Source organism: Nicotiana tabacum, chromosome 4 (genome assembly GCF_000715075.1).
Source record: "Nicotiana tabacum cultivar K326 chromosome 4, ASM71507v2, whole genome shotgun sequence".
Classification (NCBI taxonomy): domain Eukaryota; kingdom Viridiplantae; phylum Streptophyta; class Magnoliopsida; order Solanales; family Solanaceae; genus Nicotiana; species Nicotiana tabacum.
This window is the reverse complement of record NC_134083.1, coordinates 74,865,227-74,884,226: the sequence shown is the minus strand read 5'-3', so window position 1 is coordinate 74,884,226 and position 19,000 is coordinate 74,865,227. Positions and strand designations below refer to the sequence as shown.

The following is a 19,000-nucleotide window of genomic DNA, read 5'->3' as shown; positions in this document are numbered from 1 at the left end:
TCTCTGTACTACCTGGTCTGGAGTACGGGCAACAGGGTTATGAGTACCTCCCCCAGCCTGAGAAGTGGCAGGTGCGGCCTGAGCCGAAACTACCTGAGCAAGGCCAGTGCAGGCTGCCAATATCTGGGCCAAAGTCTCCTGAATGCCTGCAATCTCAATGGGCATAGCTGGTGCCTGAGCTGACCCTGTCGGCTCAACTATATCTGAAATCTATTCCTGTGCTAGAACAACTGGTGGTACTACAGGTGCTATCCCAAATGTGGTACGAGCTACACCTCGACCTCTACCTCAACCCCGCCCTCTCGTGGCCCTAACTGGAGGCACTGGTGGCACTGGTGGCTGACCGTCTGATCTGGTAGTACGTGTCCTCACCATTCGTGAGAGAATAGAATAGCAGAAATTTAGTTTCTTGGATCAACAAATTCGCATGACAGAATACAAGAAAGTGAAATTTTCTAAGGGTTCTACAGCCTCTCGAAAATAAGTACAGACGTCTCCATACCGATCCGCAAGACTCTACTAAACCTGCTCATGACTCATGAGACCTATGTAACGTATGCTCTGATACTAACTTGTCACGACCCAAAATCCCAACCTGTCGTGATGGCGCCTATCTCGATACTAGGCAAGCCGATAATCTCAATAAACCCAAACTTTTCTTTAAGGTTGAAAATACAATATTTTAATACAATACAGACACTCCCAAAAATCTGGTGACACTGAGTATATGAGCATCTAATATGAATACAAGTCTGAAAAATATAGTCTATAATAATCTGAGACCAAATACAGTGAACAAAGAGCTAGATAAGGAGAGACAAGGTCTGCGGAATACGGCAGCTACCTCAAAATCTCTTGAAATTCAACCGCGTGAAAGGATCAACACCCGCTATGTCCGGGAACACCTGGATCTGCACACGAAGTGCAGGGTGTAGTATGAGTACAACCAACTCAGCAAGTAACAATAATAAATAAGGAACTGAAGATAGTAATGAGCTACACAGTTATGGTTCATTTCCAGTAATCCCAGCAAAGAATAGACATGCTATCAAATCTGGCAGTTTAATGTCAAATCAATTTTTATACAGTTCCTGTTCATGTAATCCGTATATCAACAATCTTTCAGAGATTTCACGACAATGACAGATAGCAACTAAATGCAACAACAAATGGAAATCAAGTACAATCTCTCATGACAACAATCACTCACTGGGCTCCTAGCCCTCATCACTCCCTGGGCTCCCAGCCCTCATCACTCACTCTCAATGGGTACCCGCGCTCACTGGGGGTGTACAGACTCCGGAGGGGCTCCTACAACCCAAGCGCTATAATCTGCACGGACAACTCACGTGCCATAATATAAATATTTGGATCCGCACGGCCAACTCACGTGCTATAGTATAATATAAGGATCTGCACGGCCAACTCACGTGCTATAGTATAATATAAGGATCTGCACGGCCAACTCACGTGCTGCACGGACAACTCACGTGCTATAGTATAAATATCTCATAATCAGGCCCTCGGCCACTCAGTCATAAATCTCCCCAGTCTCTTGGGATCTCAATAATCATGAAATCAACCCAAACAACAATGATATGATGTATCCATAATAATAACAGAGACTGAGATAAAATATGCAAGTAAAACCTGAGACTGAGTACATATAGCATTTAGCAGGCAATTTAACAAGTACGCGACCTCTGTGGGTCCCAACAGTACTATCACATAGCCTAAGCATGATTTCTAACATGATTTACAGTCAAATTTTATCAACACATAGAGAGCATATAACTAACAATAAATTATTCAACTTTACAGTTTCCCGGGACGGACCAAGTCACAATCCCCTCGGTGCACGCCCACACGCCCGTCACCTATCATGTGCGTCACCTCCAAAATAATCGCATGATACCAAAATCCGGGGTTTCATACCCTCAGGATCAGATTTAAAACTGTTATTTCCTTCAAACCGTGAAATTCTTATTCTGCAATGCCTTTTCCTCGTGAATTGGTCTCCAAAGGCCTCGAATTTGGTCATAAATAATTCATTTCAGTCGATAAAATTAATTGGAATTAATTCCATAAGCAAATAATGATTTTTCATAAAAATCCAAAAATTAGCTCAAAAATCGCCTGTGGGGCCCACGTCTCGAAACTCGACAAAAGTTATAAAATCCGGAAACCCATTCAACCACGAGTCTAACCATACCAATTTTACAAAATTCGACCCCAACTCGACCCTCAAATCTTCAATTTAAACCAAGAGGGTTTTCAAATTTTTCCAACTCAATTCACCAATTAAATGATAAAAACAACCATGGATTCGGGTAATTTAACCAATATTGAGTTAAGAACACTTACCCCGTTATTTTCTCTGAAAATCACCCAAAAATCACTTCAATCCGAGCTCCAAATCGTCAAAAATTAAAAATCAGAACTTAAACTCTCTGCCCAGACACTTTCTCTACGCAATCGCGAACATTCCCACGCGATCGCGAAGAACAATTTTCCATCGCCCAGATTTTACTCTACGCGATCGCGGACTTTCCCATGCGATCGCGATGCACAACATCACAGACATACGCAATCGCGAACTAGTCCACGCGATTGTGAAGCACAAAACGTGTGACTTCTACTCCGCTCCACTCATTCTACGCGAACGCGACCTTCGTCATGCGTACGCGAGTCACCAATTTTCAGAGCTACACGATCGCATTCCGCTTCACGCGATCGCGAAGCACAAAATTCCACTGCCTCACATTAACCCTACGCGATCGCAGATATCCCCACGCGATCACGTAGAACAAAAACACCATTGACCAAATAAGCCTACGCGATCGCAAACGCATTCACGCGATCGCGTAGAAGGAAAACATTAACAGATATTAGAAAATTCCAACAGTTATTCAAGTCCAAATTTTTGATCCGTTAACCATTTAAAACTCACCCGAGCCCCTCTGGACCTCGACCAAACCCTCAAATCACCTCAAACAACGCTAAAATCATGAATTACACCCCAATTCAAGCCTAATAAACTTTGAAATTTTTAATTTCTACAAACGACTCCGGAACCTATCAAATTACGTCCGATTGACCTCAAATTTTGCACACAAGTCATAAATAACATAACATAGGTATTCTAATTTTCAGAATTGGGTTCCGACCCCGATATCAAAAAGTCAACCCCCCGGTCAAACTTCTCAAAAATTTAACTTTCGGCATTTCAAGCCTAATTCCTCTACGGACTTCCAAATAATATTCCGGACATGATCCTAAGCCCAAAATCATCATACGGAGCTATTGGAATCATCAAAATTCAAATCCGAGGTCGTTTATATATAGGTCCATATCCGGTCCACTTTTCTAACTTAAATTATCAATTATGAGACTAAGTATCTCATTTCACTCTGAGTTTCTTCCGGACCCGAACCAACTAACCCGATAAGTCATAAATCAATTGCAAGACATAAGTTGAGCATAAATGGGGGAACGACGTTATAATATTCAAAACGAACGGTCGGGTCATTGCATTCTCCCCCTCTTAAATAAACGTTCGTCCTCGAACGGGTTTAGAATAATACCTGGAGTCTCAAATAAGTGTGGATATTTGTTCCACATCTCCTACTCAGTCTCCCAAGTAGCTTCTCCGACTGGCTGGCCTCTCCACTGCACCTTCACTAATGCTATGTTCTTTGACCTCAACTTTGAACCTGCCGGTCTAAAATAGACACCGGCTCCACATCATAAGTCAAATTATCGTCCAGCTGTACTGTACTGAAATCCAGAATGTGAGACGGATCCCCGACATACTTTCAGAGCATGGATACATGGAACACTGGATGAACACCTGATAGACTAGGTGGCAAAGCAAGTTCATAAGCCACCTCCCTAATTTTCTTAAGTATCTCAAAAGGCCCAATATACCGAGGGCACAACTTGCCCTTTTTCCCGAACCTCAACACACCCTTCATGGGTGAAATCTTGAGTAGAACCTTCTCCCCAACCATGAGGACAATATCACGAACCTTCCTGTCGGCATAACTCTACTGTCTAGACTGTGCCGTGCGAAGCCGTTCCTGAATCACTTTGACCTTCTCTAAAGCATCCCGAACCAAGTCAATGACCAATAGCCTAACCTCACCCGGCTCAAACTAACCCACCGGAGACCGACACCGTCTCCCATATAAAGCTTCATACGGAGCCATCTGAATGCTTGACTGGTAGCTATTATTGTAAGCAAACTCTGTGAGTGGAAGAAATTGATCCCAAGAACCCCCAAAATCAATGACACAAATGCATAGCATATCCTCCAATATCTGAATAGTGTGCTCGGACTGTCTGTCCGTCTAAGGGTGAAATGTTGTACTCAACTGAACATGTGTGCCCAATTCTCGCTGCACTGCCCTCCAAAACTGTAAGGTAAACTGTGTACCCCGATTTGAAATAATGGACACCGGCACACCGTGTAGGCAAACAATCTCGCGAATATAAATCCCAGCCAACCGCTCCGAAGAATAATTAGTACTGACTGGAATAAAATGCGCAGATTTGGTCAATTGATCTACTATCACCCAAACAGCATCAAACTTTCTCAAAGTCTGTAGGAGTCTAACTACGAAGTCCATGGTAATACGCTCCCACTTCCACTCCGGAATTTCAAGTCTTTGTAGCAATCTACCCGGTCTCTGGTGCTCGTACTTTACCTATTGACAATTTAAACACCGAGATACATACCCAACTATATCTTTCTTCATCCGCCTCCACCAATAGTGCTGTCTCGAATCCTTATACATCTTCGCGGTGCCTGGATGAATAGAGTACCACGAACTGTGAGCTTCCTGGAGAATCAGCTCGCGCAAACCTTCTACATTAGGTACACACAGCCTCCCTGCATTCGTAATACACCGTCATCTCCAATAGTGAATTCCTTGGCATCACCGTGCTGAACCGTGTCCTTAAGGACAAGCAGATGTGGATCATCATACTGGCGCTCTCTGATGCGATCATATAAAGAAGACCGAGAAACCACACAGGCCAAAACTCGATTCTGCTCGGAAATATCCAATCTAACAAACTGATTAGCCAAGGCCTGAACATCCAAGGCTAAAGGTATCTTTGCTACCGAAAAGTATGCTAAGCTGCCCAAACTCTCCGCCATACGACTCAAGGCATCGGCCACTACATTGGCCTTTCCGGGATGATAGAGAATGATGATATCATAATCCTTAAGCAACTCCAACTACCTTCGCTGCCGCAAGTTAAGATCCTTCTGTTTAAACAAATGTTGTAGACTCCGATGATCTGTATATACCTCACACTGGACACCGTACAAGTAATGCCGCCAAATTTTCAAGGCATGAACAATAGCCGCTAACTCAAGATCGTGGACTGGATAATTCTTCCCATGTACCTTTAACTATCTGGACGCATAGAAAATCACCCTACCATCTTGCATAAGTACTGCATCAAGCAGACAACCTCTTAGTACTCAAATGAACACCCAAATATCTAAAAGGTAGCTCACCCTTTGTATAGCCTAGCATCTCTATAATTTATTTCTGTATCATATTATTCACTCTACCAAAATAAATGCAGCTCTTATTTGGATCGGCAATCAGGCCTGATGCTGCTGAGAATAGCTGGAAATGCTTGTGCAGTATCTGTACAGATTAAACATCACCTCTACAGAACAAAAGTAAGTCATCTGCAAATCCCAGCTAAACTAGGTTCAATCTGGCACACCTTGGGTGGAATCTAAACTGTTTATTATCTTTCAGTATCTTCAATAACCTACTTACGTACTCCATTGCCAGAACAAATAAGAAAGGGGGGAGTGGATCTCCCTGTCTTAAGCCTTTTTTGCCTCAAATGGTACAGAAGGTTTACCATTGATAAGCACTGAGTAGGACACAGTTCTGATGCAAGCCATTATCCGCTTCACAAACATTGCAGGAAAGTTCAGTAGTCTCAACTCTTGTTCAATATACACCCATTCCACAGAGTCATATGCCTTATGCATGTCTATTTTGAGCATACATCTAGGAGATATATTCTTCCTTCCATATCCTTTGACCAGTTCATGGCTCATAAGTATGTTATCTGTAATCAATCTCCAGGTACAAAGGCAGCTTGACAATTATCTATCAAGTCTTCCATCACCCCTTGCATTCTTGTTGTAATCACTTTTGAAATGATCTTATATAGGACTGTACAATATGAAATTGGTCTGAAGTCCCTTATATTTATTGGATTATGAATCGTTGGTATCAAGGTGATTGTTGTGCAGTTGACAGCTTTGCACATATCTGCATTTTCAAAGAACTCTTGAACTGCTGCAGTGACTTCCTCCCCCAATATGTGCCATGTCTTCTTAAAAAAGTAGGAGTTGTACCCATCACACCCTAGTGCCTTGTTGTCATCAATGTCCATTATAGTTTGTTTCACTTCTTCTCTGGTAACTGGCTTTATTAGCTGTAATTGTTGCCTCCTACTTAGTATATGACCATTCTGCATGATCTCAGGGTTAACAACTGGAAATTGTTTTGCTGCAGTACCAAGTAGGCCCTTATAAAAGCTTAGAATTTCTTCCTCCACTTCAGCTGGACTTTGTAGAATTTGCCCAGTACTAATGACTAGTCTGTCAACGTTATTCCTTACTTGCCTATTTTTCATGCAAGCATGGTAGTATGCTATATTGGAGTCCCTAAGCTTAAGCCATTGTATCCTAGACTTTTGTTTTAAGATGTTTTCCTCAACCATCAACCATTTGTCCAGTTCTAGTTTTGTAGCTTTTTCAAGGGCTATTTTCTCATCATCTTGGCCTGGGATGTTCATTTCATTTTGTATACTCTCTAATCTCCCCCTTGATGCTAGTATCTTATTCTCTATTCCACTGAATTCTTGCTTATTCATGTGCTTCAGGGCCTCTTTCAGATTTCAGAGTTTAATCCACATAGATAGCATTGCAGGTCTTTCCTTTTTGTTCCTCCAGAAATGCTGCATTGTCCCCTTAAATGCACTCAAACTTGCCAAGCAGTTGAGAAATTTGAAGGGTCTCATGCCTGCTTGGTTATTGGTGTCAAAACTCACACTTAAAGGGCAGTGATCTGAAAATCCTTTGTTCATAGTTATCCCCTCCATGTGAGGCCATTATTGTATCCATTCTGCATTAACCGGGATTCTATCAATCCTACTATGGATATGGTTATTAGTCCTTGTGTATTGCCTTCCTACAGTTTTCAGCTCATCTAATTCTGCATCTAGTAAGAATTACTTGAAATCCCTTATCTCAACCTCTTATACAGGGTTACCATTAATCCTATCCTTACTACTTAGAACAGTATTGAAGTCACCCATTATGAGGCAAGGATTATTTATACTCTGCATTGATCCCAACAACTCCTCCCATAAGTTCTTCCTATCTTGAATTGTATGTTTACCATAGACTGCACAGTAATTGAAAATGGTTCTATGCTGCATCATATTTACTTTCCCCATTATAAACTGCTCATGAGTTCTGATAAGCACATAGTCCACCTGAGTTGGGTCCCATGCTATCCATATTCTGCCTCCAGGAGCTTCATTGTAATTGTCCACCCATTTCCAGTTGTTAAGGGCCTTCCTTATTATTGAGTCTGCATTACTTCTTCACTCTATGTTCTATTATAGCTATCGGCACCACTTTATTTGTTCTACAGAATGTTTTTAGTTCTTTTTGTTTATAAACTTTATTCAAACCCCTCACATTCCATCCTATAATGTTCATCATGATATGGATATTTATTGTGGAGTTCCTTCCCTAGCCTTCTTATTCTGTTTCTCCCTCACTCCTTGGGATTCAGACATTTGAACTATCTTTTGAGTTGTATCAACTAATGCTTTGAAGGCATTACCAATGTCCACTTCATTCTCCCTTGTCACTTCTGCATTCTTCTTTGTAGCAGATTTTCCTCGAGCAACTTGCCACTGTGGTTCAGCTTCCTGAATACTTTGCTGCACAGTTGGTGCTTCCTCTAACTGGTCAATGAATCTTCCTTGGGCATCAATTTTGTCAGCAATAGGCTCAAGTATTCTGACTTTTTTTCCACTCATGTTTCTGCTTCACTTCCATATTCTTTTGTATCAATCCTTCCTGCTTCTGCTTCCTTTGGTCCCTACATGAATGGCCTAATTGACAACATGTTTGGCAATACTGTGGCTTCCAATCATATTGAACCATTAGTTCTATCACCTTGCCTCTAGGATCATACAGCTTAACCTTCTCTGGCAAAGGTCTTGTAACATCCATTTCAATCAGGACCCTGGGATATGATACTCTTTCCGCTATTGTAGTTCAGGCATCAACATATAATGGCTTCCCCAGTCCACTTCTAATTTTACTTAGGGCTTGTTTACTCCAGTAATTAAGCGGCAAGTTCGGGAATTTGACCCATAAAGGGATGATTTTTAACACTTCTTCATTGAAATCAAAATTCTCCGACCATTGTCTAATAATAATTGGCCTACTATTGATTGTATAAGGACCATTCAGTATCACCTTCTCCCTCTCTTCATTGTTACCCATCATTGTGGAATAACACCTTAGGTTTCTGAACATTAACCCATTGGTTAGCTATGAATCTCTCAATAGCCCCAATTAATGGAGTATTCCCCACCACATAGAGTATAACAACTCGATTCCACTTTTGGTTTTCTTCTTCAATATCCTATTCTATCAATTGTACCACTACTTTACCATCCTTCATCACTCGGGGTATGTAAGTTAGATTCATACCTTTCGCTGCCAATTTATTCTCCGAAAGTAGTCCTGCCCATGATCGTCCCTTCTCCACTGCTGGTACTGTGTTTTTCTGCTGAGTTTCCTTCTGGTTATCGAGTGCAATGGTCCTCTGTTCCTTATTTGGGCTTGCATGTACTGTTCCATTGAATTGCACCTTGCTCGAGCTTGGTTGCTCATTTGTAATCATCACTGTGCTATTTCCTTTGCCAGAATTCACCGTAGGTGTCGCTCGTTTGCTAGAACTCACTGGTGTAGCTGCTTGGACTCGATAATTGCCCAGATCCAGCCAATTTGAGTCGATGTCGCTGTCCTGGTCCTGCTCCTCCTCCTGCATTTTCTCCTTTACTTTAGTATTCTTTTTGCCTTGCTCGCGTGTGATAACATCCGTCAATTTCCTTTCCATTACTGGTGTTTTGTTGTTGTTCTTCTTCAGTCTTCCTCTTCCTCCCATTTCCGGCGATGGCGCAGGTTACTTAGTCACCTAACGTGCGCCGAGAGAGAAAGAAGTTTTTATTCCAACTTTTTTTTTTTTTTACTTATTTATACTATTATAAAAGTACAAAACTTGAATACAAAATATTTATCATAGACAAAATGTGAGTGAAATCAATCATTAAAAAGGATAAAGAATGAAAGTAAAGAGCATAGAACGTTTTTAAACTTTTCATCTCTTTTGTTATAAAAATAGCTTAACCTCATTTTCTACATAAAATATCTATTTTAGAATCTTGATAAATTAAAAGTAAATATTATTTTTCTTATTTTTTAGAAATGTGAAAACTAATTGATTTATTACAGGATTGGAATTAGCATAAAGTTTTTATACTCCATTTTATACCAACTGAACTGTTAAAAAGATCGATTGTCCAAAATTTACAATTAATATTAAAATCTTCATTATTTTCTTATATTCTTTACTTATCTTTTTACAAATTCATTATCTTCTTATGTAATAACATTATGAATGTAACATTTATAAAGAGATGTTAGGGGAAATATAATAATATAACATATTTATTTTTTGATACAATAAATTATTTATAATTACAAATATTATGTAACTAATCCAACTAAATTCATCATCTTTTGCATGTTCAAAAGATATTGAATTTAACTATTCTGTCAATATAAATTAATTTCTATTATTTAAACATATATTGCATCTATTTTAACTTTAATTGCAATTTTTGAACAATTTTTTTGTCTTGTATATGACGCGATGTACACGTGCAACGCACGTACACTAACCCTAGTAACAAATAAAAATGCAACGATAGTATAAAACTCAAATGTGCTATCAATACATATAAGTTGAATCCTGCCAAAATTAGCTTTCAGTCAACTTCAGTGGGAGAGTTTCAAACTTAAAATTAAGAAAGCTAAACGGATAGGCTGGATTTTGTTTTTCTCACAAGTTGATGCACAACTGCACAAGTAATCGACGCACTCCATAAATTGTTCCGTCAATTTGAGCCAAGAGTTGCCTTGCTTGGAATTAGGATGACATGTTAATTTTTTTGTTCACTTAATAAAATAGAAGAAAGAAGATGAAATTTCATCACCTTTCCCTCCTTTTTTGGGGGGGTGGGGGGTGATGACTATCTTTTGAGATTAAATCGGACATAAGTAGAAGAAATTTGACAATGATAGGGAGTAATTATTAAATTTTCCATATTAAAATGATGGGGAGCTCTTCTAAAAAACTTAAGTCTATTTTATTTTACTGTCAAAAAGAGAGAGAAAAAAATTATTTGGGACGGTGAGAGAATCTAGCTTTAATTTGAAAAATATTAAAGTCTATTTTACGCCGTTTAATTTTAGTGAACATAGTATGTGAGTTTTATAAACTATTTTTATACTCTTATGCTAGCTCAAAAGAAGTGCTAACGTTTGTCTACTATTACAAACGTGAAGTAGCACTAGTAAAATGTTCAATTTGACAATAACAGAAGGTTATAGCACTAGTATGTAAAAAATTGTTTAATTCGAGAATAACAAAAGGTTATGTGATCGAACGAGTATTCAAATAAAGTATACTTAGGGGTCGTTTGGTAGCCGGTTAGAACGGAGTTATTCATGTATTAAAATTAGAATAACTTTATACATTGTTTGATTAGTAGAAGGGAAAAAAATAATTTCTACATAGAAGCTAGCAGCCTAGCATAAGTTATACAATGTTTGGTTATTTTTTCCTCTTTTCTACATAAAATGTAGCATTGCTAATACAATGTTTGGTTCATGTTTTTCTTTTAAGCATAACTAATACATATATAAGTTATGAGGGAATCTATGTATTATTTATGCAGGATAATAGATGGAATAACTTATACATGTATTAGTAATACTTGTATTAAAACACAAAATGACAAGAATACCCTTTGTTCAAACTTGTATTTTTTTGTTTAAAAATATATATTTAAACTATACTAACAATTTTAATAAAATAAAGTAAGCTAATAATAAATAACACTCACATTACATTTATATTACTAATCCTTCTATAACTACCGCATAACTAATCCCCGCATAACTAATCCAAACATAACTCAACCTTGCATAACTTATCCCTGCATAACAAATACATGCATAACTAATCCCTGCATAACAAATCCTTGCATAACTTATTCTTGCATAACTAATACCTATATAACTAATCCATGCACTACTAATACCTGCATAACTAATACCGACAACCAAACGACCCCTTAGTTTGTCTAAGCACCTTTCTACTTGAAAATTGAGAAAAAGAAAAACTAAAGAAAGTACCTGATAGAGCTTGATAATTGTGGGACCATATAAAAGTCAGTACAAAACGTGAATATAAGCAAATTACTCTATTGTCGATATGAGTAGCGATCAAATCCGTAACCTACAAATGAGGGACCATAATTTTAATTTTAAATTTATAAAAGGAAGGTGAAAAGAAGAAACCCCAAATGCCCAAACTTTTTTAAAAAAAGTCCCCACATCTCTTTAATTGGCATTATGCTCTCTGTTTTCTATATTTCTCCAAGACAAACACTGCCAACTTTCGCAGAACTCATTATTTTTTTTAATTCTGTAAGGGGGAATGTGATAGTACAGTAAAGTATGTCCAAAGAGAGCCCCTACAAAGTACAAATCCATTCAAAATTTAGACAACTGAACAAAGTAACTTTGTATACAAAACTACTACAGTACATATAAACTACTTTTATGACACTATATTTATAGTAACCAAAGCTTAATTAACTTAATTAACATGCATCATCAACCCGAAATTAACCAAAATTTAAAAATAAAGTTGAAAGAAAGAAAAAATCGACAAACCAAATTGCTTAAGAAAGCACATACAGGGATTTGAGTGGTAAATGAAACATTTACTGATCAAGTGCATTAGGGCCAGTGCAATAATTCAGAATATGGTTCCACACCCATTGAACCAAAAACCTTCTTCTTAACCCATTCATATTATACGTGGCACCCTCTTTATCGTTCATCATTTGTCCGGTGTACGACCCGCCGCCGCCGGTACCGTAAATCCCTTCACAAAGATCCGCTATCTCCACTGGAAAAGTTGGGTCCTGACCCGCATACCACGCGTTTACTAACGGGTTCGTTGACAGCTCAGCAATCTCGTGAGCTATTACGCTTATCATTCCGTCAACTCCAACGTCGTTGTTAGGTGACTTCACGGCTTTAAAACCCGGCATATAATTCGGTACGGAAAACGGGTATGCACAAGTACCCGGACAAAGCTTGGCGGAGTTACCCACCCAAGCGTACGGCAAAGTGTACCCGACGATGGACGGGAAAGTGAAGTAATGGAATCCGCAAACGTTTTGGCAAAAGTCCTGAACGTACACGTCATCAGAAGTGAGCAATAAGTAGACGCCACTTTTCGGGTTTAACGGTAACGGTCGGGTACGAGCTGTAACGGCGGATTTTATCACTGACTGTACGGTTAACCGGGTTAAGGATTTACCATGTGAGTAAAACCGATCGTTTTTCTCGTCGCCGAGGTGGACATTACGGGAGATATTGGCTCCGGTCTGATCAGTGTAAAGCTGGACCGTTTTCCACCAGCCGGCAACTGAAGGCGGCTTAGAATCGTAGGCCGAGAATGAGCTGATGAAATCGCGGATAATACGCTTCTGGGACTTTCCCCACCGTCCGTACCAAATGGGATAAACGGTGATATTTGCAGTGAGAACAGGGCCCATATGATATTTCAAATGGACAAACTCCGACGAGCCCTCATATTTTTTAGACCCGCCGTAGATTAACTCGGTGGCATTGGGCTTTTGGTTGGGCCATGGACGCCACCCATTAACAGGCAAAGGGCCCAAGAAAAAGAATAAAAAGACTCCGAGAAAACAAAATATCGCCGGCACCGGAGTAACCGGCCGGCGGTGAAAGTAATGGTGGGGCATTTTGGAGTGGAGGAGATGAGAAGAAAACTAAGAAGGGTGACAGTGGAGTAAAGGGTATTTATATGCACAAATTACCACATAAAGGTGAGTAAATTTTTGAATAGGTACAAAATTTGAATAGGGAGTTTGCCTTAGCTATAGGGAGGTGGTAATGGAAGACAGATGGATTCTTAAAAGTGTAAGCAGAGAAGTGGGACCAACAAAGGGAAGAGGTAGGGCCCAACTATCAATGAGTGATCATGATGGTGATCGTCGTCATTTCATCTGACCATATCTGATGATAAGTAAATTAAAGTATTTCGTATCAACTATAATAGCTATATTGCGCGGGAACCTAAAAAGGGTATTTTGGGAATTTAAAAGTATTCGGCACGTCTTTTAATCGATGATCGTATTTTTGGGACCGCAGCTGGTGGTGTCCCCTCTTTTTTTTGCTCCGGGAGGAACAAAGGCTTTTTCAAGTTTTTTAAAATGGAAATTCTACCCTGCAAAACATACCCCAGCGAAAAATTACACTGTTTGCACTCAAGCTAGGTTAAAGTTTTATTTTAATACTCCATATATTATATAGTATTATTTTTCTCAATGTAAAACGGTATAATTGAATTTGTAACGTAATTTATAGATATGTATATTAAATTGGTCCACGAATACAAAGTAATGAAGAGCAAAAAGTAAAATACTAAAAAATACAGAGTCCGGCTTTGAATTAAACTTCTCCGGAAGCAAGAACAAATATTTTGCAGAATGATGTTAACAGAATAATAGAGTAAAATAATCCTTTTTTCGTACAAGTATTGGCCTTCCTCCCAATAGAATGAAATCCTTTATGTATACTAGAGCTATGGAGAGTATGATTTACAAATTATCCCTCCTTAATTATCAATATTAATGCTATAATAAAAGTAATTAAAAGATGATAAAGAATAATAAGGCGTGATTAAAGCCTAATAAAAGCTACAACGGGCAATTGACTATGCAAAAGGCAGAATGCGAGTGGTGAAGTGTTTAAAATGATTGTTGTTGCTGCTGTCCAGACTAGAGTGGGTTGCTCTAGTGGTAAGTATCATCCACTTACAATTAAGAGGTTGTGAGTTCGAGTCATCCCAAGGTGGGAGTTCTTGTAGAGAGGAAGGCGAGGGTCTATCGGAAACAGTCTCTCTGCCCCAGGGTAGGGGTAAGGTCTGCGTACGCACGACCCTCCCCAGACCCCACTAATAAATTATACTGGGTTGTTGTTGTGTTGCTTCTGTAACGTTTTTGTAACAGTCATATTTTGAATTGCTTCTTATCCGGCCACAGGTTTGTCTGGTATTATCATGGTTGAATTACTACCGACTGATTGTCCTAGACACATATTGCTTCCTAATTCACCCAACTTTTGAGACCGATTTTTCCGTATATATACAGCCAATAACTATAGTTTCGCTTGTAATGCAGTTTAGGTATAGGGTGGCGTTAGTTTTGAGGCTTTATTTCCTATTATAAATTGATAGCGATATTGATTTATTTTCAAGCAATGTGGCTTATCTTATGTGTGAATTATTTTTGAAAAAGTTATGTATGCATACATTTATAAGTTCTTTTCCTTTTTTATTTCACATAACAGAGGTGGATGAATCTCTTTATTACTAAAGGGTGTCCCGGTAATTAAGTCACAATTTTTCAAGCTCACTGATTTAGCTTGTTATAAAAGTATACTAATATAGTTTATTACCACAAGTTTTCTTTCTGTTGAAACTTTTAGCGCAATGTCCAAAATTTTCCGACATCTTTATATTTAATGATGTATGTCGTCATAAACTTACTAATCTCAAGACCCTTAAAAGGTTATTTAAGTTGGTTGTCTTCCAAATTTGATCAGTATCGAAGTTATTTACTCTTATTGTGCAGAACAAGGATAATGCGTTCTACGATATGTCATCAAAATCCTATGATGTTTAGCTTATTTAACTGTTTTGATCATGTAACATTTATGTATTCGCAATCTCTTCTGTTCTAATGATTGTCCTGCGCTAAAACGGGGTCTAGAGGAATCAATAAATGATCCGTCATTAACAATAAGCGGAATGGGCTAACAAGCAGAAGCGAAGCCAGGATTCGAAGGTTATGAGATTGATGTCCTAATCCTTTTAAGTGATAGCATTTTAAATTAATAATTAATATATTTTAAATGAATTTTATTAGACAAATACAAAATATAAATTAAAATTATTGGATTTGGTCGAACCCATAACCGATGGGCTAGCTCCGCACTGCTTATACGGCCCGAGTTCATTACTTACCCACTTTAGTGCTTTTCATTAGGCTTTTCTAAGCGCTAAACTGATACCTACTTTAAATTAGCGAAAAATGGTCAAATATATCCATGTACAATGAGAAAATATTTAAATATACCATTCGTTATACTTTAGGTCCAAATATACCCCTACCGTTATACTATTGGTTTAAATATAGGAATTTTTACATTCCTATACACTATATGAAACTATATTACCCTCCCTACTCAAGTTTTAATATAATTACATATTATATACCCAATTACCATTTATGTACATTTTTATGGCAATTAATGATAGTAATTAGTGTCCTAAAATAACTCTAACGTATCTTCCACTCCCCCCACGTTTCTCTCTCCACATCTCTCCACACCCCCACCCCCTCCCCCACGTATCTTGCACTCAAACACGATTCTCTCTCCACAAACTTCATAATCCCTCCATTAACGTCTATTTCCTCTCTTCTTCAAAAAGCATTCTAAATTTTTACTCTCTTCTTCAAAACATCACCCCCATTAATGTCTGTGCTTTGCTTGATTTTCAATGAAGAAGAAAGTAGCTTCAAAGATCAGTCCTAAAAAAAGATAAAGGAGTCGATATTCCTACATTTAATTTGGGTATTTTCTCAGAGAATTTACCCAAAAAGGTTTCAAAATCAGCTCATGCAAAAGAAGAGAACAAGCCCAGGCTTTCCCCTCGTGAAACTAGGGTAGAAGCTCGTACAAAACAAAAGCTTGATATTGATGCCGGTGAATCATCGATACCTGTCAAATCTGCAAAAAGGAAAGGTAAAGAGATTAATTTCGATGATAATTTCGTCAAAGAAGAAATTGTCATTAAAGTTGCAAAAAAAGTTAGACTATTTTCTAATGTAAAACCTTCAAAAAAGAAGAAAGTTCAAAAATCTTCTAAAATTGTTCCCTAACAATCTTTGGTGAAGGTAAAAATTTAGTAGTTTCAACAATATATTTTTTCTAAAGCTAAAAAACTTTGTTCTCATTCTTATGAATCAACATAATTTTTGTAGTTGTAGAAAATTTATCTACATTATGTAGATTTATTGTAGATTTATTGTAGATTTATGGTTTCTGATTGTAGATACATTGTTATATAAATATTTTGCCTGGTTTTGACTCTGTTTTAAAGATTGTAGATAAATTATAATATAATTGTAGTTATTTTATTTTCTGTTTTTGACTCTATTTATATGATTGTAAATAAATTATATTATAAATGTAGTTATTTTGTTTTCTAGTTTTGAGCCTTGTTTTAATAACTTTCTTTTCCTTTTGCTACAGAATGGATCATTTTTTGCACCTCCTAGTGTTGATTATGTGATTATTAGGTTTCAGACATTATCCAACCCCACTATTCCTGGCCAAATCAAGGATTTACTGTCTGAAAATGGTTTAAAGATTTTTAAGAAACATGTTTTGGTTATTTGCTTTCCTTGCCCAAAATATGTATGCAAAATCAAGCAATTCATCTTCTCATGAAGTATGAATTGAATGCATCTGGTTCGGCCTTTTTTTCAGCAGAGATAAAGGGTTAGAGGCTGAATTTTGGTTTGAGAGAATTTGCCCTGATTAGTGGTCTGAGATATTTTACGGAAGTGACAGACTTTAGTTACACACCTACGTATGACAGTAAAATAATGAGAAGTTATTTTCCAAACAAAGAAAAAGTTGAGAAGTCATACTTAAAACAAATTGTAATCAGCCGTAGTTGGGTGAATGACGAGGATGCAGTCACGTTGTGTATTCTATATCTTATAGAATTCTTCCTCTGTCCTTCAAACAAAGACAATGCAGGGTTGATAGACCATTTTAGGTTCTATTTGGTGGACTCAGGACAGTATGCAAACTACACATGGGGTAGTTGTCACACCTCTTTTTTCCCGAGGTGATATGAGAGTTTTTCCAATTTAAGTGACATTAATCGAAATGGGATTATTTATTTAATTCAGAGTCGCCAATTGGAATAATTGTTATGGTGTCCCAAGTCACCAGTTTATTTTAAAATCCCAAATCGAGGAAATTGACTCTATTTTTGGTCTGCGAACACAGAAGACCAGGTAAGAAATTCTGTTAACCAGGGAGAAGGTGTGAGACACTTCCGAGTTCCGTGGTTTTAGCGCGGTTGCTTAACTATTAATAATTGGCATTATTATCTGATTTAATACATATTTAAAACATATTGTGCATCTTTTACTTTTAAACGCTTTTAGTTAAATATTTAACCGCTTTTAGTATTTATGGAATTTGTTTGAACAAGTTGTGATGTTGCGATGTCGCGCACTCGTTTGTTTTTGTATACATTGTGAATCGCGCCACGTGAAATGCACCCGCGATTTACAACATGTTAATTTTTATTATTATTTGAAGTTTTGGTCGAGTCACGTGAAACGCACACTCGAATTGGGATTTATGTATCATGACTATGTCACGGGAGCCGTACCCAGAGTCACGATGATTTATTATTAATCGCGCCTAAAGTAAGCTACGATGTTCATGAATTATTTGTCTTAAACTAATTTGAGATTTGTAAAGCCATAAGAGTATATCATTGTAGAAAAACATGAAATAGATTAAATTAATTATTCAAGGACTACAAAAGGGGGACTTTGTATGAGATTAATGGGCCTAGCATATTTCAAGCTTTGACCCAAAGATAAAATAACTTTCTTCATTAGCTTATAATAACCTCACAACCCCACTTCCTTCAACGGCCCATGTGTCTAGGCCCAAAAATTGGATCTTTACGAGTGACATAATTCTAGTTAAACTTGTTTAACAACTTAACTCTATACTTTAAACAATTGACCGCTTAATTTAAAATAAAGATGGAACTACTAAAGCACATTTATTAACACATGAAGGACTAAATAACCAAACAGAGACATAACCTTGCATGAGCTTCCATTTCAATAAGAAAATTGTCTTTTTCCTATGAATAATCACAACTCACTTATCAAATAGCAAAATTCATTAAACCATTCATGAATGAACCCTTTTATAAGAGAACATGCTAATGAACTAAGATAAATATACAAAGGGGAAGCTCAAAATTTGGCAGCATGCTTAACAGAGAATAATTTCATTCATTCAAGATATAAATGAATACCAAAGAACACCAAAAGAAAAAGAAATAACTCACATCATTATAAAAACAAGATAAGAAGTGGACCTCAAAAGTTGAATCCAAAACTTTACAGTTTTACATCTTTGAATCTTAAGCATATTCAGATCGCACGCAAGACCTCAAACGGAACATCGAAACTCGCCGGCGACCTCAACTAAAAACCTCATTGTTTCGACTAGGCTTGGATAGTAGTTTTTGGTATTAAAAGGAATGTTCTATGGAGATTTAAGGGATGTTTTTGGGTGGTGTTTTGGCTGGAGTTTTCGAAAGAAAGACGAAGAAAGAATGACACGAGTAGAAATTACCTTATTTTAGAAGAAGAAAATAAATTTCTCTCAATTCCCTCCTCTCTCTTTTTTTTCTCCTTCTCTCCCCTCCTTTTTTTC

The 19,000-nt window shown here is 37.7% G+C and overlaps 1 protein-coding gene across 1 annotated transcript; it reads right to left on the bottom strand.

The window, feature by feature from the left end:
• Nucleotides 1-11,890: 11,890 nt before the first annotated feature.
• LOC107787087 (protein EXORDIUM-like 3) lies at nucleotides 11,891-13,328 on the bottom strand. Its single transcript, XM_016608606.2, has one exon. It carries the CDS (start codon nucleotides 13,192-13,194, stop codon nucleotides 12,142-12,144), a length of 1,053 nt encoding a protein of 350 aa, XP_016464092.1. The 5' UTR covers nucleotides 13,195-13,328; the 3' UTR covers nucleotides 11,891-12,141.
• Nucleotides 13,329-19,000: the final 5,672 nt, after the last annotated feature.

What these genes read in the sequence shown, in the direction of transcription:
- LOC107787087 (XM_016608606.2), bottom strand. Translation starts at nt 13,194, where the DNA reads ATGCCCCACCATTACTTTCACCGCCGGCCGGTTACTCCGGTGCCGGCG.